Source organism: Athene cunicularia, assembly GCF_003259725.1.
Source record: "Athene cunicularia isolate RWA chromosome 2 unlocalized genomic scaffold, athCun1 chr2_part1, whole genome shotgun sequence".
Taxonomy (NCBI): Eukaryota; Metazoa; Chordata; class Aves; order Strigiformes; family Strigidae; genus Athene; species Athene cunicularia.
The window spans coordinates 18,749,116-18,773,781 of record NW_020799095.1 but is presented as its reverse complement, the minus strand read 5'-3'; the positions used below and the strand labels follow the sequence as shown (position 1 = coordinate 18,773,781).

General features: G+C 41.5%; 1 protein-coding gene across 1 annotated transcript in view; it reads right to left on the bottom strand.

Annotated features, from left to right (window-relative positions):
* LOC113477016 (rap guanine nucleotide exchange factor 5-like) overlaps positions 1-24,666 on the bottom strand; it is a 68,833-nt gene that overhangs the window by 41,235 nt on the left and 2,932 nt on the right. The window contains exon 3 of the mRNA XM_026843084.1: positions 24,072-24,153. Coding sequence (XP_026698885.1) covers positions 24,072-24,153 — 82 coding nt within the window. The remainder of the gene's footprint in view (positions 1-24,071; positions 24,154-24,666) is intronic.

The window sequence follows — 24,666 nt, the reverse complement described above, 5'->3', positions numbered from 1 at the left end:
GCCACTAAGAGCAGTACATTTGAATGAGGGAGAGCTCTAAGTGTACAATTTGGCCTGATAATTATGAACAGAAATCTTTCTGGGTTTTTTCTGTTTAGTCACAGTTGATTTAAGAGTTTAAAAAAAAAGGCAATTCCAGTCAAATCATGAATTATTTACAGTGCACCAAACCCCACTCAGAATGGCAGTGAAATGCATACCTGTTTTAAAATTTTACTCTGTGTCCCAGTTTCTGCGTAAATTTGTGACCATTATTCCCAGAGAAAAAGTTTTTCTATTATTTGTAGCAAAAGGGGAGAATAAAATGCACACTAAGAGTTGGAAAAGAAAAGCTCCCATTGGAAGGGAAGTCTTTGTGCAAAAACCTGTGATGCTATGCTATTTTTTTAAATTTATCTTCTTCATGAATTTTTTATTTAATCATTTTCTTCTAGCCATCAATCTAATTTTTCTTTGTTCCTCACAATTTTCCTTTATTTGGCTAAGCAATTATTACAAAGTATGCAGTTAGCTTGCAGCTATGGAATATTTCATTTCAAAGACAATTTCAAGCATTTTAAAGCTTCATTAAGACATGCAACAGAACCAGCATGACTTCAGTGGGCTCCTATTCTTGCAGCTCTTTGGGGGCAGCCTTAGGCAGTAATCTCACCGAATGTGCACGAGTACCATAGGCATAAAAATAATATAAAAGCAGGCACTGTGCGTGTTCACTATTAAATAATCAATTCACGCCAGCTTCTGCTGAGACGGTTTCTCACAGGTTGTGTGTATCCCCGTCTTTCCCCAGGTGAAGTAAGGCAGCATAGATACCAGTTGGGAGCAGCTAGTACCACTCTTCCCATCTTTCTATGATGTACAAGTCCTTCTGCAAGACACATCCAGGGTGGCCGAGAGGTAGAAAGAGCAGTAGACACTGGACGTGACAGGGGACATGAATTACCCAGGGAACTTTTGCTTTCAGTTGGCAACTAAAGGATTCAGCAATACGTCTACATGAGAAGTTGAAACTGTATTGCATGTATGTGGTGATAACAGCCAACAGTAATGACGGTGTATTTGGTGAGGAAGGGGGATTTAGAGCCCCAGAGACAGTAAATGGTTGTATATTTGGATAAATGACACATGATATATTCCCATGTACTAAAAAAACCACAGAGGATTCTCTGCTGCTTTTTATGTGCCTGCTTACCTCTTTAACCAGATCATACTCTTTCTCTCTGAGAGGGCAATTCTACAAATATTAACTCAATATGATGGCACAATTATAAATGTCAGGAGAGTAGAACGGGTTTCTCACATGGCTTTACACATCAAATTTGATTTTTCAGCAATTTCTTGTCTTCCTTCTCCACCCTCTTCTCTAGGCAGGGTATTATCAATTACTAAGCCTTAGGACAGAAAGAATACAGATCTGTAGCTGAAATTATCCATGATGCATATTTAACAAATCTGGACAGGGAGTACACTTCACAGTGTTGCCATGTCTAACACCTGTAAGGTCTTCTCTAAAACTGGAGCATTTTTTTAAACTAGCACAGTGGTTGATACAAGGCAATAGGCATCAGGCATCACACTAACAATTTGTTATATAAACATAGAAAGACACAATCTAAAGGAAATGCCTTTGTCAAGTGGAGTAGAAAATTCTTTCTATTACATTAAATACATTTGAGGACAGTTTTTTAAAAGCAAATGTTTCAGTTTAGCTATCACACAGAATGAGTAAAGAAGGAAAAGTAGGGAAATATTCCAGTGTTACAGATAGAGACACCTCTCTAACTACCCACCTAGCAGTTTTATGTCCACATATTATTTACTAGTATGCATGTGCACCAACCATCACAGCTCAAACAACACTGTATACACATTAACATTACAAGCATGTTCAATAGCTCAAACTGTATTCGGTATTGCTCTATTGCTAATATTAGGCATCCTGTCCATCTAAGCCAGATATAATTATTCCTAATGCCAGCCCCAAGTCATTAATCCCTTTACACCCACAGAAGAGATAACTTGAAGACAAATTCAAGTTTGCCCTGATTTTCTGATCACCCTGTTAAATCCTGAACAGTTTTTGTTTTGCTGCTTCTCAGCAGCTACCACAAAAAAAAAAAAAAAAAAAAAAAAAACTTTCAGTGACAAACTACGATTGCTGAGGTGACAAGAACCATTCTCTTTTTCACATTGGACTATACAGAGCAACTTTTCAAACCCTGTTCTTCCTACTCTCCTACTCAATAACATTTCTGTTCCCATGTTCTTTCCTTTCCATTACATATGCTTATATTAAAAAAAAAAAAAAAAGCTACGTAAAACAAGGCAACCAACAGGATTTTAAATGTGATATGCATCGATCTTTTTTCTTCTAACTGCATGGTTTACAAAAGACAATTTCCTCTATACAGAAGAGCATAAACATAAAGACTGTGCATATAAACTCTCCATTCTTTTATCTACAGATCTGCTATGTCACATACTGTTAATTGGGGACAGGGTACTGATACCAACATCTGTTAAACTGCAAAGAAAAACAAGTAATCTGTTTGGGTTTCTTTAAATTTATCACAATTCTGAACCCAAATCTTTTACACTCTGCACAGTACAAATCCACTGTGAATGGTTGTGCAAGAATTACAGAAAGATTTAAGGGTTTTTCAGGCTTGTATTCCGCACTAAATCGGATTATAAGAAAATATAGATAAAGTACTGGAATGCAAGTCTTCTTCCACTTTATGTAAAGTAGCTATTCAGCTTTCTCCAAGGATTTGCTGGAGGAGGCCAAACCTGTGTGGAGACTGGGGGTAAAAAAAAAAAAAAAAAAAAAACTGAATGAAAAAGCCACTGGAATTCACAGTTAACTCACAAGTTAAAACTACTCTCAGCAATTTTCTAGTGTCAGTTTAGCAACACTTATATATGCTACACAGCAGTTGTGGTTTTCACTGTGAGTATGAGAGAATTAAACTACCCACTAAACTCTGCTTTCCAAGCAGAGACAACCTCTAAATGCCCTTACTGCTCAATTTATCTTTCAGACACATACCAAACAGAAGGAGATCATAAGATCATCTTCATCCTGAAGCACATTAGAACTTGAGTATAATGTATTGGTGAGCAGCACACAGGATCTCCAGCAGCATGAAACATGAATGGGAGCTACATATTGATTTTTCAAACATCAATGCAAACTCTGAATTTTGTGCGGTAATGAGATCTCTTTGGTGTTTGGGTGGAGGAGTGGGAGGCTTTTTTGAGAAAGATGGAGAGAGAAATGTATTTTAGACAACATACAACCAATTCTAAAGCTCTTCAGCGATGCCATTTCCCATTTGTGATTATGGCAAAGACAATGGGATGACCATATGGTCAGCTCCTGACATCACCTTATATTAATACGCTTATCAGCATTAGCCAGAATTCTGAATTTAAAAAACACCAACAACTTCAAAAATTTGTTCTCCTTTACATTCACTGCATCATCCCTACCTTGCAGGACCAGTCACTTCTCTCTAACTTTTAGTGAGGCTCATCCTCCAGAGCATATTTGGGAAAAGAAACAAACCAAATCAACTGCATGTTTTGGGGGTTTTATCTTCCTGTATACAACTGAAAAGCTGGGCTTAATAACGCTAATGCACCTTGTCGCTTCAAAGCACATTCTGGAAATATTTTTTTCGAATAAAATATTCACTGATGGGTTTAGCAACACCGTAACTGCTCAGAAATAGTTAAAACTTGCATTTCTCACAATCATCACGAAAAGCAGCCCTATGAGATGGGGTTACAGCTGGGCAAACAGACAGATGAGCTCCCTGTGTCTGAGTAAAACGCGTGCTGATTACTTACTATTCTATAGGGAGTAGACATTTTTTGCCATTTTAAATAGTCACTCACTGAGTTCAAATTAAACTAAATGAGGGCTACAACAAAGCATTTTCAGTTCTTCAGCCTCTCCGTGCAGAAAGCTCTGAAGCTTAACAAATTCTTGTTACCCCTCTTACTCTTTTCTGTAAAATGAGAAAAATTATAATCACACCTCAAGGCAAACACTGCTACATTTAGATTTTTTGCATGTTGTGCTTCACATAATACTATGCAATGCTCTGAAACCTTTCAGCAACGCAAACGCATGTCCAGAGAGCTGGGAGTTGTAATCAGAAAATTGCTTTTTCTGCAGAAACGGAAAAACGATTTGAGGGCAACTCTTTTCAAAGATAGGAGTTTCTCAATAATCTGTAATTCCACAGCAGTTTACTAAAACTGTCAGGACATCTCAGAGTACAAACAGTAAATGCAAATAGCTATCATTACTATCTGCTCTAGCAAGATATTGGCTCACATCTGAGTGGTCCCAGATCTCCCTTGCATTCAGCAGATGGCAACGGCACTCAGGACCTTGCAGGATTAGCCCTTAATTCAAAATCAAATCCTCTAATAATGCTATGCCACCATGGACACAGCATGAAGCAAAAAATGAAAATTATGTTGAGAAAGAAAGGTCAATGGAAAAAAGAACATCGATATATAATTTGCTGCTAATGTATTAAAACAATTATAGTAGTTATGTCATCTAACCACTGAAGCACCAAGAAATCAATGCACAAAGGAATAAAGAGAAAGCCATTTATTTCTGGCATTAGGTTAGGAAAAGAAAATATATAAGGGCAAGATATTTAACCTGTACAACCAGATTTATTAGAGCGCAAAAGTCAGAACTAAGAATAATTTCTAAGGTCATCTCCTAGAAATTTCTGGCAGTATTTTAACATCTGCAGAATGAATCAAATGCATTCTGTCTGGTAAGGTCAAAGATCCTCCTAAAGTTGCATTCCAGTTGCTGCTATCACATGTATTGGAGCAGTTTTGTATTTTGCTTGAGGGACAAAAAGCCCTGAAACCACAGGCAGAGAGCAAATGTCAAACTTGTCTAGCTTTAATGAGGCACTAATTTTTCCACATAGAAATCTGACGCCCTTCCCCCCTCCCCAGGTAGGAGGGAGCCCTGGTGATTAATGTGCAGCTATAATGGCCGGGGTTATTTGAAATTATTGGGCAAATCCACTATGCCTTATGCATTTTGAAGTATTTATTAGAAATATTGCCTACAGCAGTCACCCTAAGTCATTGCTAATTTTTGTTAAAAAAAGCGCCCTTGACTACTGCAACTAACACACTCAAGCTTTCCATGCAGTGAAACTTCACTTGACAGTAAACTGAGGTATTTTAACACACGTGAAGTGCTCACATAAGTCTCACTGCAGAAGGCAGCCACTCCTTGTTCACATCAGGCATCTCCCAAAGCCCTTTAGGAGAAAAAACCATCCTACCCACCCTCTCCTTCCATTAATTTTTTAAAATAAGCCAGCCAGGCCAGAATTGCCTGGAGCAGTAGGCAGAAGGATAAAAGGTTTAATGGTTCCCTTTCACCCCTCTGCCCGGGGTCCAGCTGCCTTATGGGGCAGAATTGATAGGCACAGTAACAAGCAGTAACAGCACAGCGCGCTGCTGGGCTGTTTTCACCTCCAGCATGCACACTGCCTAGCACCCCTGTCACTAGCGTGTCTCCGTGAAAGTCGTATGAGCAAGTGCAAGGCAAGTTGCTACTTCTCTGTCTTGCACCTAGACTTCTTCGCATCCCTGACATCACCCTCTCCTCCAGGCACTCGGAGAGATGCAATGCTCGCTAGACCCCTCAGTGACAACCTCCAGGTGCCACAGAGCTGTCAGTGCTTCAGCCGGGCCAGCAGGACCTCCAGTTGCCTGGTGGCAGCACAATTGTCACACACAGCCATCCTTCAGCAACAGACAGCACACAAAAAGGGGTCTGCATCACCTGCTCCCTCTGCCACTGCAAGCCTAATCCTATCAAGTGGGTGCTTTGAGGTGCACCCCTCCGAGGCTGCTCAAGCCTTTTCCCGGGTGCACCAGCTCAGCTCACATTTGAGTCTAAAGGGAACTTTAAAATTAGACTAGACATTTAACTGTCAGAGAGTTAATATAACGGAAGATACTTTTCATCTTTGCTGTCCAACACTAGTATGGCATTAAAGAAGAACAAAGTTTCAAGTTCAGCATGTCTTTCTCATCACTGAATTGGAAAGTCTACTCCTAAGAAACAGTAATCTTCAAATCTAATACTATATATAAAAATATCATCACGTCTTCAAAAAAAGACTGTGAGTTCTTCATTTCTGGGTTTTCAACTGGAGACACTCTTCAGTGACATTTCTGAGAACATGAAACCAAATTTTCTGTTTACAACCCCAAAATAAAATATAATCTTAATTGGCATTATTTTCAAATAAGTTAAGACTCTTAGCCCAAAAGGTTTTAACTTCAGTACCTTATGCCAGGCTCTAAAATCCAGCAGATTACAATGAATACAGTATAGTGACCAGAATATTCCTTACTGTACATAATATGGATAAAGGACAGGTCAAACTACACGTGGCAATGCCACATCTAAAGCTCTGCAGGTCAGGTGCAATGCCTACACTTCAGTGTGCAGTGTTATCCTCATCACCTGCTGCTAACTGCTTTCCATACCAACCAGAGGAATAGGTCCCTTAAGGGAATAGAAATGTATGGATCCGCACTGTGTATTTTTAAAAGTGTTTAGTGAGAAGCTTTGATCTATTATTTTCCCCCTACAAAGCAGCAAGGGGAAATTTCTTTGTGCTTCAGCCTGGGGAAGGAGATATAAGAAGAATCTTGTTTGCCCCTGGGAGCCAAATTATCATAAATATGCTAAGCAGTGCAAGCTCCCCAACATGTGGCACTGGAGCATGTGCAATAAACATCACAGCATCTCTTCAGGGAAGCCTAGCACAAAAAAGCCTCCACTGGCAAAACACTCCTGGCTTCTGCAGATTTGGTAGAACTGCCTACAAAGGGAATGAGGGCATTTTCATCTGAGCAATAAGTGTTGGATTTGGTCCAAATCTCTGCATAAAATGGCAATAACATGCACTAGACTAAGGTACAGACCATGCACTTCTTCCAGCATGTGAAAGAGCAATGCATTGGGTCAAGTGGTGGGACATTTTTGGTGGTCACACACACCAGGTTAGGGTCTTGCACATGCAGCTGCAGCCCACTGTCAAGAAACCTCAAAAGCAGCAACTCACTTGCTGACATCTTCTGACATATGGAGACAAAAGGCCCAGCAAAGGTGCTGCATGGCTGCAATGTGTTACAAGCCCTGGCTGGGCATGGGTCAAGGAGGAGAGAATATATCTTGCAAACCCCATAGAAGACCCAGACGGGCATTAGCAGCACACTGTAGTGTCACTGCCATGTGAAGGATGCCACTTCCAGCATTCTGCCCCAGGGTGTACAACACTTCAGGCTGATGGACACACACTTCTCAGATACCTCTGAAATAACTTATGCAGTATCTAAACACCTACAATGCACAGCAGAGACCTTCTTGTCCTGGGAGGAGGATGGCAGGAGGGACACGACACCCAAAATAATCCAAAAACCGAAAACAGGGCCGTACTTGCATCTTGCATTTCCACACCTGCCTTTCTCCCTACTCTCTGTCGCAGTGAAGCATGACTTCACAGCATAAGAACAGAACAAGTGTCAGAGCACTCATAAGGCAGCTGCACTTTGCTTCCCCATGTGGTGAATGGGTTCCAAAAAACCCTGAATATCATGATAGTGGAGTTAAAACACAATGTTACATTAATTGTAGACTTATTTACATGATATATGTCTTTAAATTATGAACCTGAAATTGTACTTGCTATACTGAGACACACAAATCATTCCAGTGACAAGTTAACATGTGATTTAAGACAGTTTTTCTCATTATTACAACTTAATGGAAGACAGCAATAAAAAAAAATGCCTTGTACACAGTCTGTGTATATATTAAGAACATCTAACAACTTCAAACTATCGGGTTTGTCAGTACAACCCTGTTCTGACAGGAGAATGAAAGAAATAACAAAGGTACTTGCTTGCATGGTTTAAAGATCATACAGGGGTAAGACACAAGGAACAGACATTATCCAGAGTTCAGCTGCTTGTGAGTATTAAAATACCCCTGTATTTCCCTGTGGCAGCAGAACTGTGTTCTTGTGCGAGGACCTTTGGCTTCTTGCAATACACAGTAGTTCAATGTTACACTTTTGAGAAAGAACACCTTTATCCTGATAATTTTCCATCTATTTCCATTCATTGGGGAGCTCGGCGTTAGATCCTTGGTTCAGCTGTACCGTAATCACTCAGGGATTTTATTTGACGGCCTTGCTTATCTCAGTTAAATAAAGCAGGGATATTAAGCAATTACTGGATGAAAACCCCAGTGGGGTAATTTTCTAAAGGTGAAAAAATTCACGTTTGCCATTATTTTGATTTTTAGTGCTATTTATTGCTTTAGTCACAAAAACACATGCAGAATACAACTCTCAGGCATAACTTTGGAGTGGTATAGTCTAGCTTTGTTCTTTTGCATCTTTCTTTTCCAAGTCTTATGAGACACTGTATCTTTCATGCACACACTGGAAAACATCTAATGCAAGAGATATATTCTGTATCTTGTAAAAATTGTTTGTTCAGTTGTTACCCCTTCATCAACACTGCCAGCTGTTCCTTGGTCTTCCAAAGGGCACAGAGAAATCTCCTTGGCCAAGATGTACACTCTACCTTTCTGCACAAGCATACCTGAATCCAATGCAGTGTTTAGGATAAAGGTAAAAAAACTGCAGTAACAGATAGGATACTGTATTAAACTGGGCCTCTTAACTTATTTGCTCCATGCCCCTGCTTCACCACTACATATAACAACATCTGGCTGTGACTAGCACTTGCTGCCACGTTTCACCTCTATAGCTCTTTTTGGCCGTAAGTGCCAGCAGTTTTTATAAAATGTGCTTTATTTTTCTCATGTACAGAAAAAGGGAGGCAGACACAGGCTCAGCAGAGGCAGGAGGTACCTGTAAAGGCTGAGAGTACAAACCCAGTATCCTCACTCCCATTCTGCTCATCTCTCCATAGTCCCATGCAGACAATACCAGTGCATTTGGCTTACTGACAGTGAGGCCAACACTACCAAAATGCGAGACTGAGATGGTGATCCCACTGCAAATCACCCATCCCTATTAAATTTCCAAACACTTTTCAAATTAAATAGGCTAACAACAGCATACTTTCTACTTTCCTTCAGCATTTCTTCTCTTTTCTTGTTCTCTGCAGGAAAACAGCTTTTGAAACTGAACTGCCTGTCCAACTGTCCATCAGTCTTGCTCTCCCTTACCTTTGACCTTTGAATCTGTTGACAAATTTCAACCACATTTGAGACAGAGCAACAAATTCTCAAAGACACTGTGTTTCTATAAGTAATGGGATTAAGTGCATCTGTAGAAGAAATAGAGAGACAAATTATTGTCCACGGAAGTAAAGGCTGCCATTAAGCACAGCTATATTTGTAGACATAAAGTAACTCAGTCAAAGGAGATATAGTGGTAGCACCTCAAGGTGTCGTCGGTGGGACTGGGGCTTTTTTGATCAAAAGATACAATCTCTAACACTGGGACTACTAGCATCACTGAGATATCCTCCTTATTTAAAATTCTGCAAACTGTGTCCACATCCAGTTTCTCTAGCAAGGCTTCCCACCTCTCTGTTGCACCAGGCTGTTGGGTCTTCTTAGCTGACCCTATAAACTCCCAGGGCAGAGCACTGTCTCTTACTTGGTGTTTGTATAGCACCAGTCACAGACACTATGGTTTCTGAATGCCTGTATATATGTAAAATAAGTCATTATCTTTCTGCATTTTTTTTTCTGCAAATAAGGGGGTTTTGTTAATTAAACTGCTTTGTTTATTCAGTTAGTAAGGCCAATTATAAAACCCCACTTTTAATTTTTTTTCTTACTAAGAAGCAGCATCCTTTTTATATAATCCCTGGCTAGTCTGAAAAATCATCAGTTACATGATGGCAGGCTCAGACGGCAATCACTTGTCCACAGCTGCAGCCTGGTAGACACTTCTGCTAGGTTTAACACTATCTATAGCTTCTCTGAGGTTACAAAATAGCAACTGTGTATTTATTTTTACTAAAGTGTAAAAATACAGTAATGCTACTGTCAGAGAAGGTAGCAAAGCATCTTAAAGGAAGACTTTAGATTACATACTACTCTTCAACTAGCTAAATACTTCCTATATAGAAACATACATTTAAAAGCAATTTTCCAAATAAGTTTTTAGAAACACATCACCGATTACAGTAAATATATAGGAGCTGGAATCAATTCCATTAGGAGCTGCTGTTTTAAAGACACAGCAGCCCACATCCCAGAAGGACAATGAAGTACATTATGCAAGCTCATTTAATCACTGTATTCAATTACAAGGAGGAATAAATCATCACACACATGCCTATGTCTGAATTTTAAAATGTAAATAAATCATGAATAGTCGAGCCAAACACCGTGAATCTCTGGATTCACAGATTAGCAGGGAAAGTGGTGCATTCACTTCCCATTTGCAATGAGAGTATCCAAAAACTATTAACAACATCTAATTTAATACAAAAGCTGCCTTTTATTGTTCAGTTGGGAGATTGATCACATGGAGGTGCCATTCTCTGAAGTAAGAAACACAAAATTCTGACAAACATTCACCTCAGTGGAGCTTGTACATGGTCTAACAGCACACTTCCCTAGTCCTTCTGCCCTGATCCATAGTCAGGACTCCCCTAAGTCACACGGGTTCAGAAGAGGAGCTGGCCTTCTTGTTAACACTATGAATATCAACTGCTCCTGCCCTTTCCTGTAAACTCCCTCACCCCAGACCTACATGACCATACCCTCTAGGAGGATGTGAATGTTCTCCATTTGTCAAGAGAACCCAATACAGCAGTTTCTTGCAAAGCTGATGGCATTTTCATGTTTTGCAGACACTTAGAAAATCGTTACTGAAGATTTATCTTCCTTTGTAATCAAGAACATAGTTGTAACTTCTCAAATTGCACCTTACTAACCTTGACTCCCTGGACAAATATCCAATCCTTTAAAATGAGATGTTAAATCATATGTGCTGTGGCCCATCTGCATGTCAAAACCCTCATGTGAGTAAGATGATCAGATTCAAATGAATACTAACACAATCTGTGTGCACACATGAAAGAAAAAAAAACCTGTTCAAAATGTTTACATAAGCTGCACAGGAAGACCATAAGATATGCCAAAATTTTTGCCTAGAGAGATGGGCCATCACACTGGAGACACTAACAAAATTTGCCTCAACCCAGTGACACGACACCAGGATAGACATCAGGAAAATGCTTTCTTGCTGTTTTGCAACAAAAAGAAATACGTGGGAGAGTACCGAAGGTCTGGGGAACACATGGGAAAGCCCAGCTTCAGCTGGCAGAGACCCTCCCCTGCCTACAGGTTTAGACTTAGCCTGCTCAACTTGCCCAGGTTTCCCAGCTGACCACATCCCAAAATCTCTGTGTGTTCTGGGGGTTCTGCCCACAGCAAACTTTCGGGCTTCCAGGGGACAGGGGAGCCCCACGATGGCAATGGTTCCCCAATGTCTCACACTGCCCTGGGGAAGGGTTCCCTGCCCACCAAGCAGCCCCGATGGGCAGAGCAAGCAGGTCTGGCACAGACACCATCTTTAAAGCATTTGCAAGCTGTGTTGCCCCAGAGTCCTACACAAGGAGAGCAAGGAGGGAGCAGACAGCATCCCTTTGGTTACCGGGCCCTGCTCAGGAGGACACCCCTTCTCTGGGCTGGGGGGAGAGGACTGTGAGGAGCCCACAGCACAGCCAGGGCTGCTTCCTCACAGACAGGCTGGGCTGCAGCAGGCCAGAGATCTGCATCTGTTTGCCTGTCCTAAGAATTACTTGGCTGCCCCTATGCAGCCTCTTTGTTCGCATCTGTGCAGCTGAAGGTGAGGAGGTGTTTCACCTGCTGGGAGGTGTGTTTCACCTGCTGGTCATGTGTGTGTCCTGAATTCCCAAATCATTCAGTTGTTGCCTCCCTGCCACTCTGGCACATACCAGGATGGAAATTTTTACCCTGCCCGTTACAGGGCAGCAATGCAACAGTAAGAGAAGTTGTAGTCACCTTAACAGGCAAAATGTTTGCATTTGCCTGTTATGTGTGGTTTCCATCCTTTGAGGCAACACCGCACACTTGCTGCTGCTTTAAGACTTTGAATGAAACCCCCTTGATAATAGTGATCTAACAAATGCTGTTTGTTTGTGGTTGTTTTTCACTGCTGTTTGTTTGCTTCCAGCTTGTGCTTGTGCATCCCCATGATGTACTAACAGTAACAACAAACAAAATCCCATGGACAAGGCTTCTAACAGGGCGGGGAATTAAACCCAACAAGGGTTTCATTATTGTATTGATGGCGAGGCTCGGATTTCAAAACTTGGAAAGAAGAAAATTAGTATCTGGCTTTCTGGTGTTAGCTGCAGTGGTTCCTAGAGAGACATCAACCAGATCTAAATCCTAATAAATGTGTGCCGGGAGGGTTAAAGAAAGGCTGCTTGAGGAGTCAGTAGAGCCTTGTGGGCAGGAGGAGGAGGAGGGATAATGGCAGGAGGGCGATGCAGGGTGCAGAAAAAAGAAAAGAAACTGAAAAGCAATACATGGTGAGGTATAAAGGCCTCCAGCAGTCCCTGATTCTGATACAGCCCTGATTCTGGCAATTTGTACCTCCAACAAAACTCAAGTTCAAGCAAAGGAATAAAACCACAATGCATCCCAAATGCTGTCACAAGAAAGCCCAATTTTTTTATTATTGGCTTCCATCAAAATTAGATCCACTGACACTGCCACTTTATTTTCATTGATCTATATTCCCCGTCCTCCCACCCCAGAATGTTTTTGTGCTCGGTATCCTTGAAAACAAGCCATCACACTCACTTCAGAGAGAGAGTACTGATCTGGTTTCGGAAGGATCTCACAAACGTGTCTGAACTGAGACAAGGTCATCTCATGATCTCAGACTGGCTCAGGAGACAGTGATGTGAGCTGCTGCAACAGCTACAACTCACATCAGTCTTTTTCACCTTGTCTAAAAGATGGGACAAGCAATTTACTTTATTGCAGTAACTGAGGCTATTCCGAAAAACTCTTTCCGCCAGAATCAGCTATACTCTGAGAGTAACTGTCATCTCATGAGAAACCTTTGGTTGTCAAAGTGCTGTAATTTTACTCCTATTTCAATCTCTGAAAGGATCAAAATTGACTTAAAAAAAAACGAAGCAGAATTGTCTCCAGTGCCAGCCGCATAGACTCTCCTAAACGGTGTTATATAGCCCAACTGATACCAAACTGGATCAGGCCTTTCCTTCAATTTAAAGCCTGCATTATGAGCTTACCAATTGCAGCTAATGCACAAAGCTGCTGAATTTATGCCAAGCACATTCTGCTCTATTAGCTCCTTTATAGACAGGCTCTTCTGCTCTCGCAAAAGTATTCCTACTACAGCCATCTATTCCTACATCCAACAGCTGATCTAGAGACTTGCCCACTAAAATCAAAACCTAGCAAGGTAACACAAACCACAGCAGAATCCCCTGTCAACCTCACCCAACATACAGCAAATCTGCCCTTCAGTAGCTGCTGCCACAGCTGCCCTTCCCCCTCTTTTTTCCTTGGACATGATAGAGAAGGCAGCAGCCAGCATTAGGACAAGGCAGAGCGGAGCTCCACTGTACTTGATAATCTGAAACATGTTGGTACCAGTTTGCCAATGCCACAGACAGGCTTTTTCAAGCAACTGCATTTATTCAACTACACAGTAAGCAGAGGGATTCAGTGATGTAGTGCAGCTCAGTGTTGGCAGCTATTAAGGGAGGTCTTAAGAGCCCACAGAAAGCCTCATCAGGCACTATGCATCAGGAAACAGGCAGAAATCTATTCCAATTAATGGTTCACAAACAGATCCTGGGTTGTGACTTTTTGTTTTTAATTTCCCTGGTTGTCCTGTGAGCACAGGGATTTACAGAAAAATGGCAGGGTGGGAAAGAAAACAACTGCATCAGCACACTGTACAACAAAGTATCACCTAACGGTAGTAACAGACAGCATGACAGGGAGGTTAGGAAAGTAACCATAGTTGTAGTTTGGCTATAGCCAAAACTAGTCCTGCTCTTGCCCACAAAAAGACCAAGGCTGCCACTTCCATAATACTGTGAAACCGTTTGAACTCAGGGCATGTTAAGAAGGATTGCAGGGGAAGGAGGAATTAACAGCATGAGAGTAAATTTAGTTCAAAAGGGGAAAAAAGCAGCTTTGAAGAACAGATTTCTTTCAGATTCTTAATACACAAGCTCGAAGCACAGGTCTTCAGTGAATCCATCCTTCCACCCTGTGGGTGGGGAATGAACACGCTCTTTATATTCCTCAGAAAATGTTAATCTCACAAGAAAATCTTTGTATTATAATAGCAACTTTGAGCACTGGAAAGACTGGAATTCAAACCCTGAAGACAGCGCGTGAACTGTACTCTCAGACTCAAAGATGCAAAAAACATGTCAAGATACAATTTTATGTTCTCAGCATTCTCCCATAAAAACTCCCCCACTCTGTGAAAGCTTCTTTCCAAAAAAAATCTGAACTTTGGAGCACCATCTCCGAGTTTTGTAACATTACAGAGAGTCTGCTCTTGGGAAGGAGTGCTTTACTTTATTCTGAGAATGAGCTTTGTCCGACTTAACAGCCATCACACTAAATGCTAATAGCAATACAGGAGTCATTAATGGACAAACATCCCTACTTATGCCAGCAGTAGTGCATCTCTGTGCTGTGGAAGAGGAACGCAAAACGAGAGTACTGAAGACAGTGTCCAGTTTTTCAACAGTCTGCAAGTTAGGTTTTGACAGTAAAAAGCCTTAAGAAGGAAGGATAGGAGAACAATGCTACGTGGTAAGGAGTAAATACCCAGGAAAGATGGGAGACCTGTGGTGAAGGACCCCACGGTTGGGGTTCCTGAAGGACTGCATGGTCTGGGGCTCCCACTGAAGGAACAGGACATGCACACATTTCATAAGAAGCAGCACCACTGATATTTCAGTTTTGCATTTCCAGTTCCTGCTCTCACAGTTAACTGACCTGCCAACCCCCACACCATCTGTTGCTATTCCTCTTACACCACCCTCTTATAAATCAGGTCTCACTTTTCCTCTACCAGAAACAGCAGCTTTGACATAACTCAGTATGTTTTATCACCAGTCAGCTTCAAAGAGACACATTCTGGGAAAACATGAGGACAGGGCTGTATCTGGGGGCTGAGAGGATCTAGAAAGTTGTGTCACCTTGACAGTAGGGGTTGTCCTCTCCCTTCATACATTTCACACTTGGTTTGATCCCACTGCTGCAGGGGAATGGATCTCCAGTAGACAGAACTCAGTAAGAGTTGCCACAGTTTAGACTCATTTCAGAATTTGGCTATGACTGTTCGCCGTCAACATTGACTTCCTTTGCCTTTGATGTTCCTACAGCTCACCAGAACCAGCATGACAATAATTGCAACAGAAGGGATCTGGCCTGCTTCATCTCCAGACCTGCAACCATCGAACCGACCCAACCTCCAGTGCACTGTTTAGGCCAGATAGGCAATCAACCCAAGCGCCTGGTGTACTTCTAAGACAACATCTCCCTTGTCGAGAGAGATCTCTAGCATCACCACTATGCAGCAACTCAGTTTTTCTTTTTGCCTCTATGGCCCTCAGTCCCAGGCTTCTGACCTGGGAACACTAGTTATTTCTGCTAGATTTGATGCTGACCCGCCACACTCAAGTGATTGGACTCAGAATAATGCAGAAACTAAGAGGCAATCTCTGCTACTCTTTTTATCACTACAATACAAGTATTTTTATTAAAAAAAAACCCTTGCAAGTATTTTTTATCCCTTCTGTACTTCTTGGCTTAACACCACCAGACAATCGGGAATTATCAAAAGCACCATCCTGAAAAAAGTTCTACAGAAATATTTCTCAAATATACAAACATGTCTTTATAATTTCAGCTGCTTAATGCATCTGTTAATTTAGAGATATATATAACCATATATTCTTTCGTATATTTGAAATACTTACTCCACTGGTTTGATAAATCGTACCACCTAGAATGTCATTAGAGCAAAAGTGATTTTACAAATAACTGATTAAAACTCTTTAAGGTCACACTAGCTTTCCAGACACCTTACCAAATTCCCAGTGTCAAAACAACTTGTCTGCCAGGTACCTCACCAAATGTTTGTATCACCCAAGTCTATTTTGCAGTACAACACATTAACACATTCTGCCTTTTACGACTTAAAACCCCATAAAAATTAGAAGCCTTTTTCACTGTCAAAAGAAAATTGTTGATCTTTTCTCCCCAAAAAGTTATCCTGCTAGACCTACATTTCCCAATTCCTTTCTGCTTAAACCACTAAGATTATCAAAACTCCTCATATTGTCTACAATTCACATCTTCATAATAAATGGTTTCACACCAGGCTTTCATGATAGCTCCTTATCACTTTCTCACATAGCAAAAAGTGACAACTAGCTATAATGAACCACTGAATTACAGATAAAAGACTGAGGAACTAAGAATACTATGGTCTAACTATCATATATAATGGGTAGCTTTTTCTTCTACACATTTGACTCAAACACAAAACTCATTAAACACCTTGGGCCCCACCATCGCCCCAAGCTATTCTTGCACAGGGTACCAAAAAATTTATTTAGATGCCCAAGATGCCCAAAGGTGCCTAGGTGCTCCTGTGCATGCTGAAACCATGTGTTTGTCTGATGGCTACCTCAGTTCCTTTCCCTCCTTGAAAGGGTCTACTTTGCTAAGCATGCTTACACCATGAAAAGTATTTGTTGTGATGAGCTGAAAAAATACCATCAGTGTCTACAGAGAGACTCCTGATCATGAAGACAGAGTCCTGATCACTATGGATGTTCATTCCTCATGCTGCCTCTAGCTTCCCAGTCATTAGATATAATGGTGAGACAATCCAGGAGCAGTATTCCTGGACTCTGCCTTTCCAGAAGTTTGTCCTAAACAGGCTTTAGGGCCCAAGTGCAAAAAAAAAAAAAAAAAAGACCCAAAACCTTTCTCAGGCTCCAAGTCCTCATTTCCCAGAAATAACTGTCTGAGCTCCTGCCAGGAGACAGCATCTTAGACATATTCTCCTCTCTGGCATTTCCTATTAGCTTAGGCACTGCTGCATGTGACATGCTGTCTGCAGTGAACCCCAGACATGGCACTCCTTCTGTAAGCTGATTCAGCTCACTAATGTGACAGCAAATAATCCTAGCAAAGGAGGAAAAAAACCCAAAACAAACTGCTAAGATCTTAGATCTACCTCTACTTGGCACAAGTTCAAACCAAGTATAGCAGAAGAAAAGGGGCTACATGGCAATGAACAGAAAGACAACTGGACAATGTCAGATCTTCCCATCTGAGCAGAAAGCAGTGTCACTGCCAGCAGCCTTGGTCCCAACCTCACACTATCCCCAGGGCTCCTGCTTCTCTTGTCCCAGCTCCAGGCCCCACTACACCATTTGCAAAGCCATTCAGCAGAAAACTGTTCACTGTCTGCTGCCAACTGAACTGATAACTTGCTCAGTTGTCCTACCTGAAGGAACTAGTATCTTATTACAACCTTAGATTCTGATTAACTGCTTCCAAACTGCAATGTGCTGCGACACACTGGATCAGATCGAGGATCTCCATAAAACAGAACCAGGTATTTGACAGCCAACAGAGGATTCCCAGGGGAAGAAAAAAAAAAAAAAAAAAAAAAAAAAAAAAAAAAAAACTAATGGAGGTTTATCTTTCTCTGATACACCCTCCTAGCTTCCAGCAATTGGCAGTGTAGACTTTCCAAATGGGAAGTTATATCAGTGATGGATTTTTTGCCAGAATTTTGCCTAATCTGTTTTTAAATGCTTCCAATCTTTGTATTCCAGAAAATCTTCATGAGTTTCACATTTTAGATGTGCATTGTATGAGAAAATAACTTCTCTTTATTAGATATAAACCAAATAATTTCAGTGTTACAGAACACTTCCTGTATGAGAAACAATGAATAATCTTTCTATACTCCTTCATCACACAATTCATAGTCTCATAGATCACCATATGCCTCCTTTACAGAAATTGCTTTTCTATGATGACTAGACCTAGACTATTTATTCTTAGATGTATCTAATCCATACTTCTAATCACCCTTGCTGCCCTTTTCAAGCTTTTTATAGTTCATTTACAAGCTTACTGAGCTAGAGGAGAAGAAGGAACCATATTATACATTACCATATTACACAGTTACATGATGGCATAACTATGGTTCTTGCTTATCTTTCCTAATTGTCCCAAATACTGTTTCCTTTTTGATCAATGCTGATCAAAAATTTCCAAGAACTACCCACACTATCTCCAAAGACCTATTTTATGCATGATATTAGCCAATTCAGCACCTCTGTTGAGTATGTATAAAAAGGATTTCCTTTTCTCCATGTTAGAAAATGCATTACTTTGCATTTTTCAAACTTAGATCTCATCTGCAATTTTATCACGCGGTCATGCAGATTTTTATTCCTTTCATCTTTCTTCAGCCACAGGGCTGGTTTGAGGGGACCACTCTCAACTTATTTTCCCAGTCCTACACTGCCCCATTCTTACTACTTTCATGACATTATTTTTGAGTTGGATCAGCATCCTGATCTAATTCACCTTGCTTAAGTGTCTCTGCAAAGTTTGTCAGTATCACAACAGGACACACGACAGCTCAAACAGGCAGTCAGAGGTGGGATAATAGGGTGTACAAGAACATAACCTTCCATGGCCACCAAAGGTGAAGCCATGGCTTCATTTATCATGAGACCCTCAACCATATTATCAGCATATGCTGTTTCCTCAGTTTTCATCCCACATTCAGCAGCACCCAGTCTGCAATTGTGACTTCATTTTAAACACTGACAATTTACTCTTAACTTTAATTTTCTCTCTTTTAAGTCATCATCAGTCCTGAAAAGCATCTTCTTCCTTACTAAAAGGATCTTTCAATTCCTTTAAGGATTTTTAGCAAGGGACTTTACCAAAATCATTCTGGAAATACAAAAAGATATAGGCAGACCAGACCATATATACCCTTATACTCAAAAACTTTTAACACCTCTACAGGATACACAAGATCTGACTTACCTCTGACAAAAAAAAAACGCCAAAACCACAAACATTTCCCTTCCTCAGTACGATATTTCTGCATGCATTTCTTCCTTCTACTTTTACTGTACTGCCACCCAATTTCCCAGCACAGTCATAACTTTATGTTGCAGTTTTGCATTTAATCAAACTCCTGCAAGCAAGTCCAGCTGCTAAAGGCAGCAGTCCTTCTCTCCTGCACCCATTCTCACCTATCTGCTCATCTCCCACTCCCTGCTACCCTCTCCCTGTGTCAGGAGCAAATTTTGTGCCACTGACAGATTAAGTGGATCAGGAGACTGATCTGTCTTAAAATGAATAATTTAGTATTTCCTAGGTTGATACTAACAAGGACCTGCTCCCTACTTGGATCTGCTACAGAATCACACGACAGGCTGTAGAGGCACAGAGGGACCCATGCAGTAGCAGGAATGAGTGGTCAGGGACAGCTAAGCTGCTTCTTTTGACTACAGCGCCAGTTTACGCTGGGATAATGTATTGGTAAAATGACAACTTTATTGCTTAGATGTTCCCAAATAGAACCATTTCTTTTAATTGGCATCATATTTTCCACCTTCCTCTGCCACTGAAGCTGATTTATATGATAGATTACACACCACTGTTAGGAGTTCAGCAATTTCATATGAGTTCCTTTAGAAGTCTTTGGGGAGTAACATCTGATCCTGGTGATTTCTTACCATTCATTTTATTGATTTATTCTAAACCTACATCTACGGACACTCCAATTTGAGACAGTTTAGACTCACACTGCATGAAGCAATGGTCCTGTGTGAGAACCTCCCCAGGTTCTCTCACACTGAGAGAAATTATTATTTTAGCTTTTCTACTATTCTTACACTGATACTGCTCCATGCACTCTGCTAAACTCCTATGGGCATGGCAGTAATACGTGTTTAGCTCACTCTGTTTGCCAAGTTTTCCTAAGACTTTTGGGAAAAGTTTACAAAAATCCCTCAAAATTATGACAGACAACATTCCATTATAAAGGACTGGTGAGAGTAAGGGCTAGCAGGCATTTATTCTTGCTATCCTAAAAGCTTGAAGATAGGATCACAAAGCATTGGGCAAATATTTATTCTCCTTGATACCAGTCAACATGCATCAGATACACTTATGTTGATTGTGTGGCAGTCAAAGGGTACATTTTTTAATAGCACAGTGAGCAGAAGTCCTAACAACATCCTTTATAGCTAAGAAACAAACAAACAAACAAAAAATATCAAAAAGCAATCAGCTTTTTTTTTTCCTCAGATTATTAAACAGAAGACAAGATCTAGAAAAAGCAGAGCTGTATTCCTTTTCTGCAACATCGTTTAGCAGATGACTACGACCAGCTCATGCAAGACACTACCATTCTCCTAAAAGGTCACGCACAGTTCCACAGAAGTCATTACCCAACATCAAAACAGTGGTTTTGGTGCAAGTGCAGAAACAGAATGGATTAAACAAAAGTAATCCTTACTACGCAGCACTTCTAGGACAAACAGACATGGTCTGAAGGCCCCTCCTAGATGCTATGTTGTGATCCTAAAACCAAAACTGCTTCTGTGTGACAGAGGAGAGTTCCCACTAAGCCAAGCATCATACAGAGTCCTGGATAAGGTGACAACACAGTACAAAGGTTCCTACTCCTTGTTCCTACTCCTAAGAAATCCAGACCATACTTAACACCTTTCTGCATCTGTTTCAGCTATGTCATGAGGATTCATCTTTTTCTGCCCCATTACCCTTCTCCAAGCCTTTCATCATCTTCCATCTTTACTTCTGTGATAGCCTAACAGAAGGGCCACACCTCTCCACCTTGCCACAAACCCTTTCACCCAGACCACTGAAAAGATACATCAGTTAAGACCAACACCATCACGTTGCTCCAGCCATACCATTCCTCATTAACACCCTTTCTCCAGATCTCCCATTTCCCACTGTTTCTTGCTCTCAAAGACCTTCACAAATCGATCTCTTCTCCCTGCTCATTCCCTAAAATTAATCCCACAATAGGGAGGTAAAAGACAGGTAGTGTTATCAGAAGTGATAAGGGAGATTATCTTCTGGTTCAGCAATGTTCTGCTCTGTGCCCTTCCAGAGGCTGCCAAACATTGAATGAACCACCATGAGGCAAGACAGTATGTTTGAATAGAGAGAGATCAGTTAGAGGATACTCCGAAGACTAGATCAGAGTAACATTCAGAGAAGGAAATGCTGCTAATGCCCATGAAATAAAAGCTTCTGCAGACAAGGACAACAATTCTGAAAGAAGTGTTGTAGTCAATGGGAAGGGATTAGAGATGCCGTCCCAAGACACTAAGATCTGGCCTCTTGGAGATTACTTGTTCACATCCCCATCCTTGATGAGGATTCACCCAGAAGGTACACCTTGCATTTTTTGCCTGGATATTGACATATTTGAATTGTCTCACCCTGTTCAATTCTTAGGATGTCAAACTGCCCCCTAAAGTACACACTCAGCAGACATTCCCCAGTGATTCTAACAACCTTACAGATGACTCAGAAAGTTGTTCTTAACAGAAATTTAAAATTTCCACCCATCTTATGGTAAGAAACAAGAACAGTCTTCTTGGGTGTTGGCACATTACAGGCTATAATAACTTAGCAAGATGAAAACTTTCTCCCTTTGAGATGGAAGGTTGGCAAGCCTTTGTTACTTGCAAAGCCAGATTTAAGATGATGCCACAAGAACTCGCAAAGACTCCCTGACATAGTCATCACAAAAAAACCCCTCAGTCATTAAACAGTTAAGTACGTTAAGCTTAAAATGTCTTGCAAACCTCAGGCTTTCAAGACATCCTTGCCTACAGAAGTCATCTGAGCAATAGACTAGTCTAGTTATGCACATTGCCGTGTCCTCTTCACTGTCCTCGGTTGCTGTAGCAGTGTTCAGCCACATCACAGACAATGGGACAACTCTTTAGGTTGGGTCCCCACCTGCTTATTATAGCAGAGGATGCTGCAGCAGAGTGCTTAAGGTATGTTGCTACAGGTTTAGCAGAGGCCGAAGAGAGGCTTGAGGCCTGGGCTGGACCCCAATTAGATTTATTCCAGACCAGCCCCAAAGCTTCCCTTTACTCTTCCAGCTGCAAGCAGTACCTGCTGACTTGGGCTAGAAAATGGAAGATGGCTGGGAGCAATCCATGGCGCACCATTCAGCCATGTCAGCATTTATAAAACGCAGTGCTCCATGACCACGCTAGCCCCAGGAAATAGTGGATTTTTATTTTAATGACCATACAGGGTTGCAGTTATGATTTGTTATACAAAGGGTGGGAATGAAAACATGCAGAGTATTCGTCCTTGGGAAGCAGGGTCAAACAGAACTACAGCCCCCTGCGCACCAGTGTATGTAAGAACAGCTCTTTCTCATGTTCTTTACAGACACAAATAAGCAAACCGGGTTGGCGGCTGCAGGGAAAGCAGGAGGCCAGGGAAGTCATCCTGCAACTGGCAAACTGACAGCAAGAGCAGCAGCTGGGTACAACAATATCGTCCTTTTATGTTCAGCAAAGCTATGCCTGCTAAAACACAAGCCTGCGGGACTTTGTAACTCAACCGTCCTCTTAGATGGGCCAGGCTGTAACTACAAAAAATACAAAGAACAGAGAATCCAAGCACACAAACAGCAGAAGGATGCCTTCACGTGTACACGCAAAGATGTACATATGTACAGTTGATATCGCATACTTCCTCATGTCAAATGCCACTGAATCTGCAAAACAATCCATTACAGGGGCATCTGCCACATAAAATATCAGGAAACATAACTCCCAGAGTCTTTTATTTTGTGGAAGTTCTATATTACCAGATTAATAAAGTAAGAAGAAAACACTGTGTGATGAACCACCCTTGAGGACGTGGAGGGCCGCTGGGCAAGGTTTAGCACACTTCTTTGTGATGGCATATAACTGAAGCCACATCTACTTTGTTATGTCCCTGGGATCCAGTTAACCCTGGCTACAGGGCAGAGCTAATTGTTTCATTCTAAAAGGAGTCAGGATAAGGCAGAAGAGGTGAGGGGAAAGCCAGTCAACCTTTAAATACATTACCATCTGCTAACAACCAGGCAAGCAGCGGTTTAGCATTTGTTTTGAGGGCATTTTATCAGCCCCTCTCTATAACAATAAGCACAGGCTTACGAATAGTCTCCCCGGTGAGGGGAGAGCGAAGAGAAAAGGAAGGAAAGGTAGTATACTTAAGGATGTATGCAGCATCTAATGATGTATGTAAGGAGTGCTTTGTACTTATAAACACTAAAATATAATGCCTATTACTAGTGAAAGTCTAATTGTTTTCCAGCAAGATTGTGAGCTTATAAAAAAAGATGAGGCAGACTATAAAGACAGGCAGCCAATGTCCCTCAATCTGCATATGATAAACATTAATGGGGAAACTTGTTCTGGATCCTACATTTGACCTTAAAGGACCAAAGAAGGACCCCCACTACACTGCCTAAGAGCTGGCTCAAGTAAATTACACCCAAAACTAGTCTGAGGGCATCTGTGGAAGGAAAACAATCACAGCCTCTCTCTGCACTAAATATTAATGTCTAGGCAGACAAAAGCTGCACTAGAAATACCATAATAACATCATCAGCAGACACTCTATACATTTCTTCTTCGGGGCATTCACACATCAGCAGGAGGAATATGCCTATTGTCCCACATTAAACTAATGACTTGTTCAGAGAACCCAATCCTGAGGTTCCTCTGGGAATCACAGATGTTATTTATATTTTCAGTCACTTAAAAGGATTAAAGTGTGTTTATTCTCAGTAATCTCATTTGCAGAGAAAGATATATACAGGCAGCAGGAGTACGCATTTTAAGCCCACCGGGAAGGACCAAATGCACACCTCCATTTACAGCCTTCCTCAGCTCCCCGGTATTCGGGACCTCCGAAAGTCTCACCAGCCTGGTCGCTCTCGTCAAAACTATCTATGAATTGCAGGTTGCAGGCATTTCTGATAAAAAACCCCAGGAGTGCTTGGTGACAGCAAGCTGTGCGTACAGCCACGAGATCCAGCTGAAAATTAAACTGCATGTCAAGAAGCCCGATCAATATAATAATTGCTCTAGGCTGAGGCAAACTACAGTCTCTGGTAAGACACACGAGTACAGCATCGGGCGCTACGCTGTGCCCTGGGTTATGAGGAAATTTATAAGCCGTGCTTATGAAACGGAACATGTGCCGAAGTACTGGGGTGGTGGCAAGACGAGTAGTTAGCCAGGAGGCTGAGGTGCACGGCAAGTATTTGGATCAATATAATCACAGCTGCAGGCTACGAGGAATGCAGCCTCCGCCTGAAGAGAGACGGGCGAGGTACGAAGCGGGCGGCAGCGAAAGCCGCACATAAACCCGGCTCAAGTTGCTGCTAAGTCCGGGCGGCTGCCGGGCGGCTCGGCCCGGTGCTGGCGTGCCTGTCCCGGCGCCGGGCGCCCCGCTTTGCC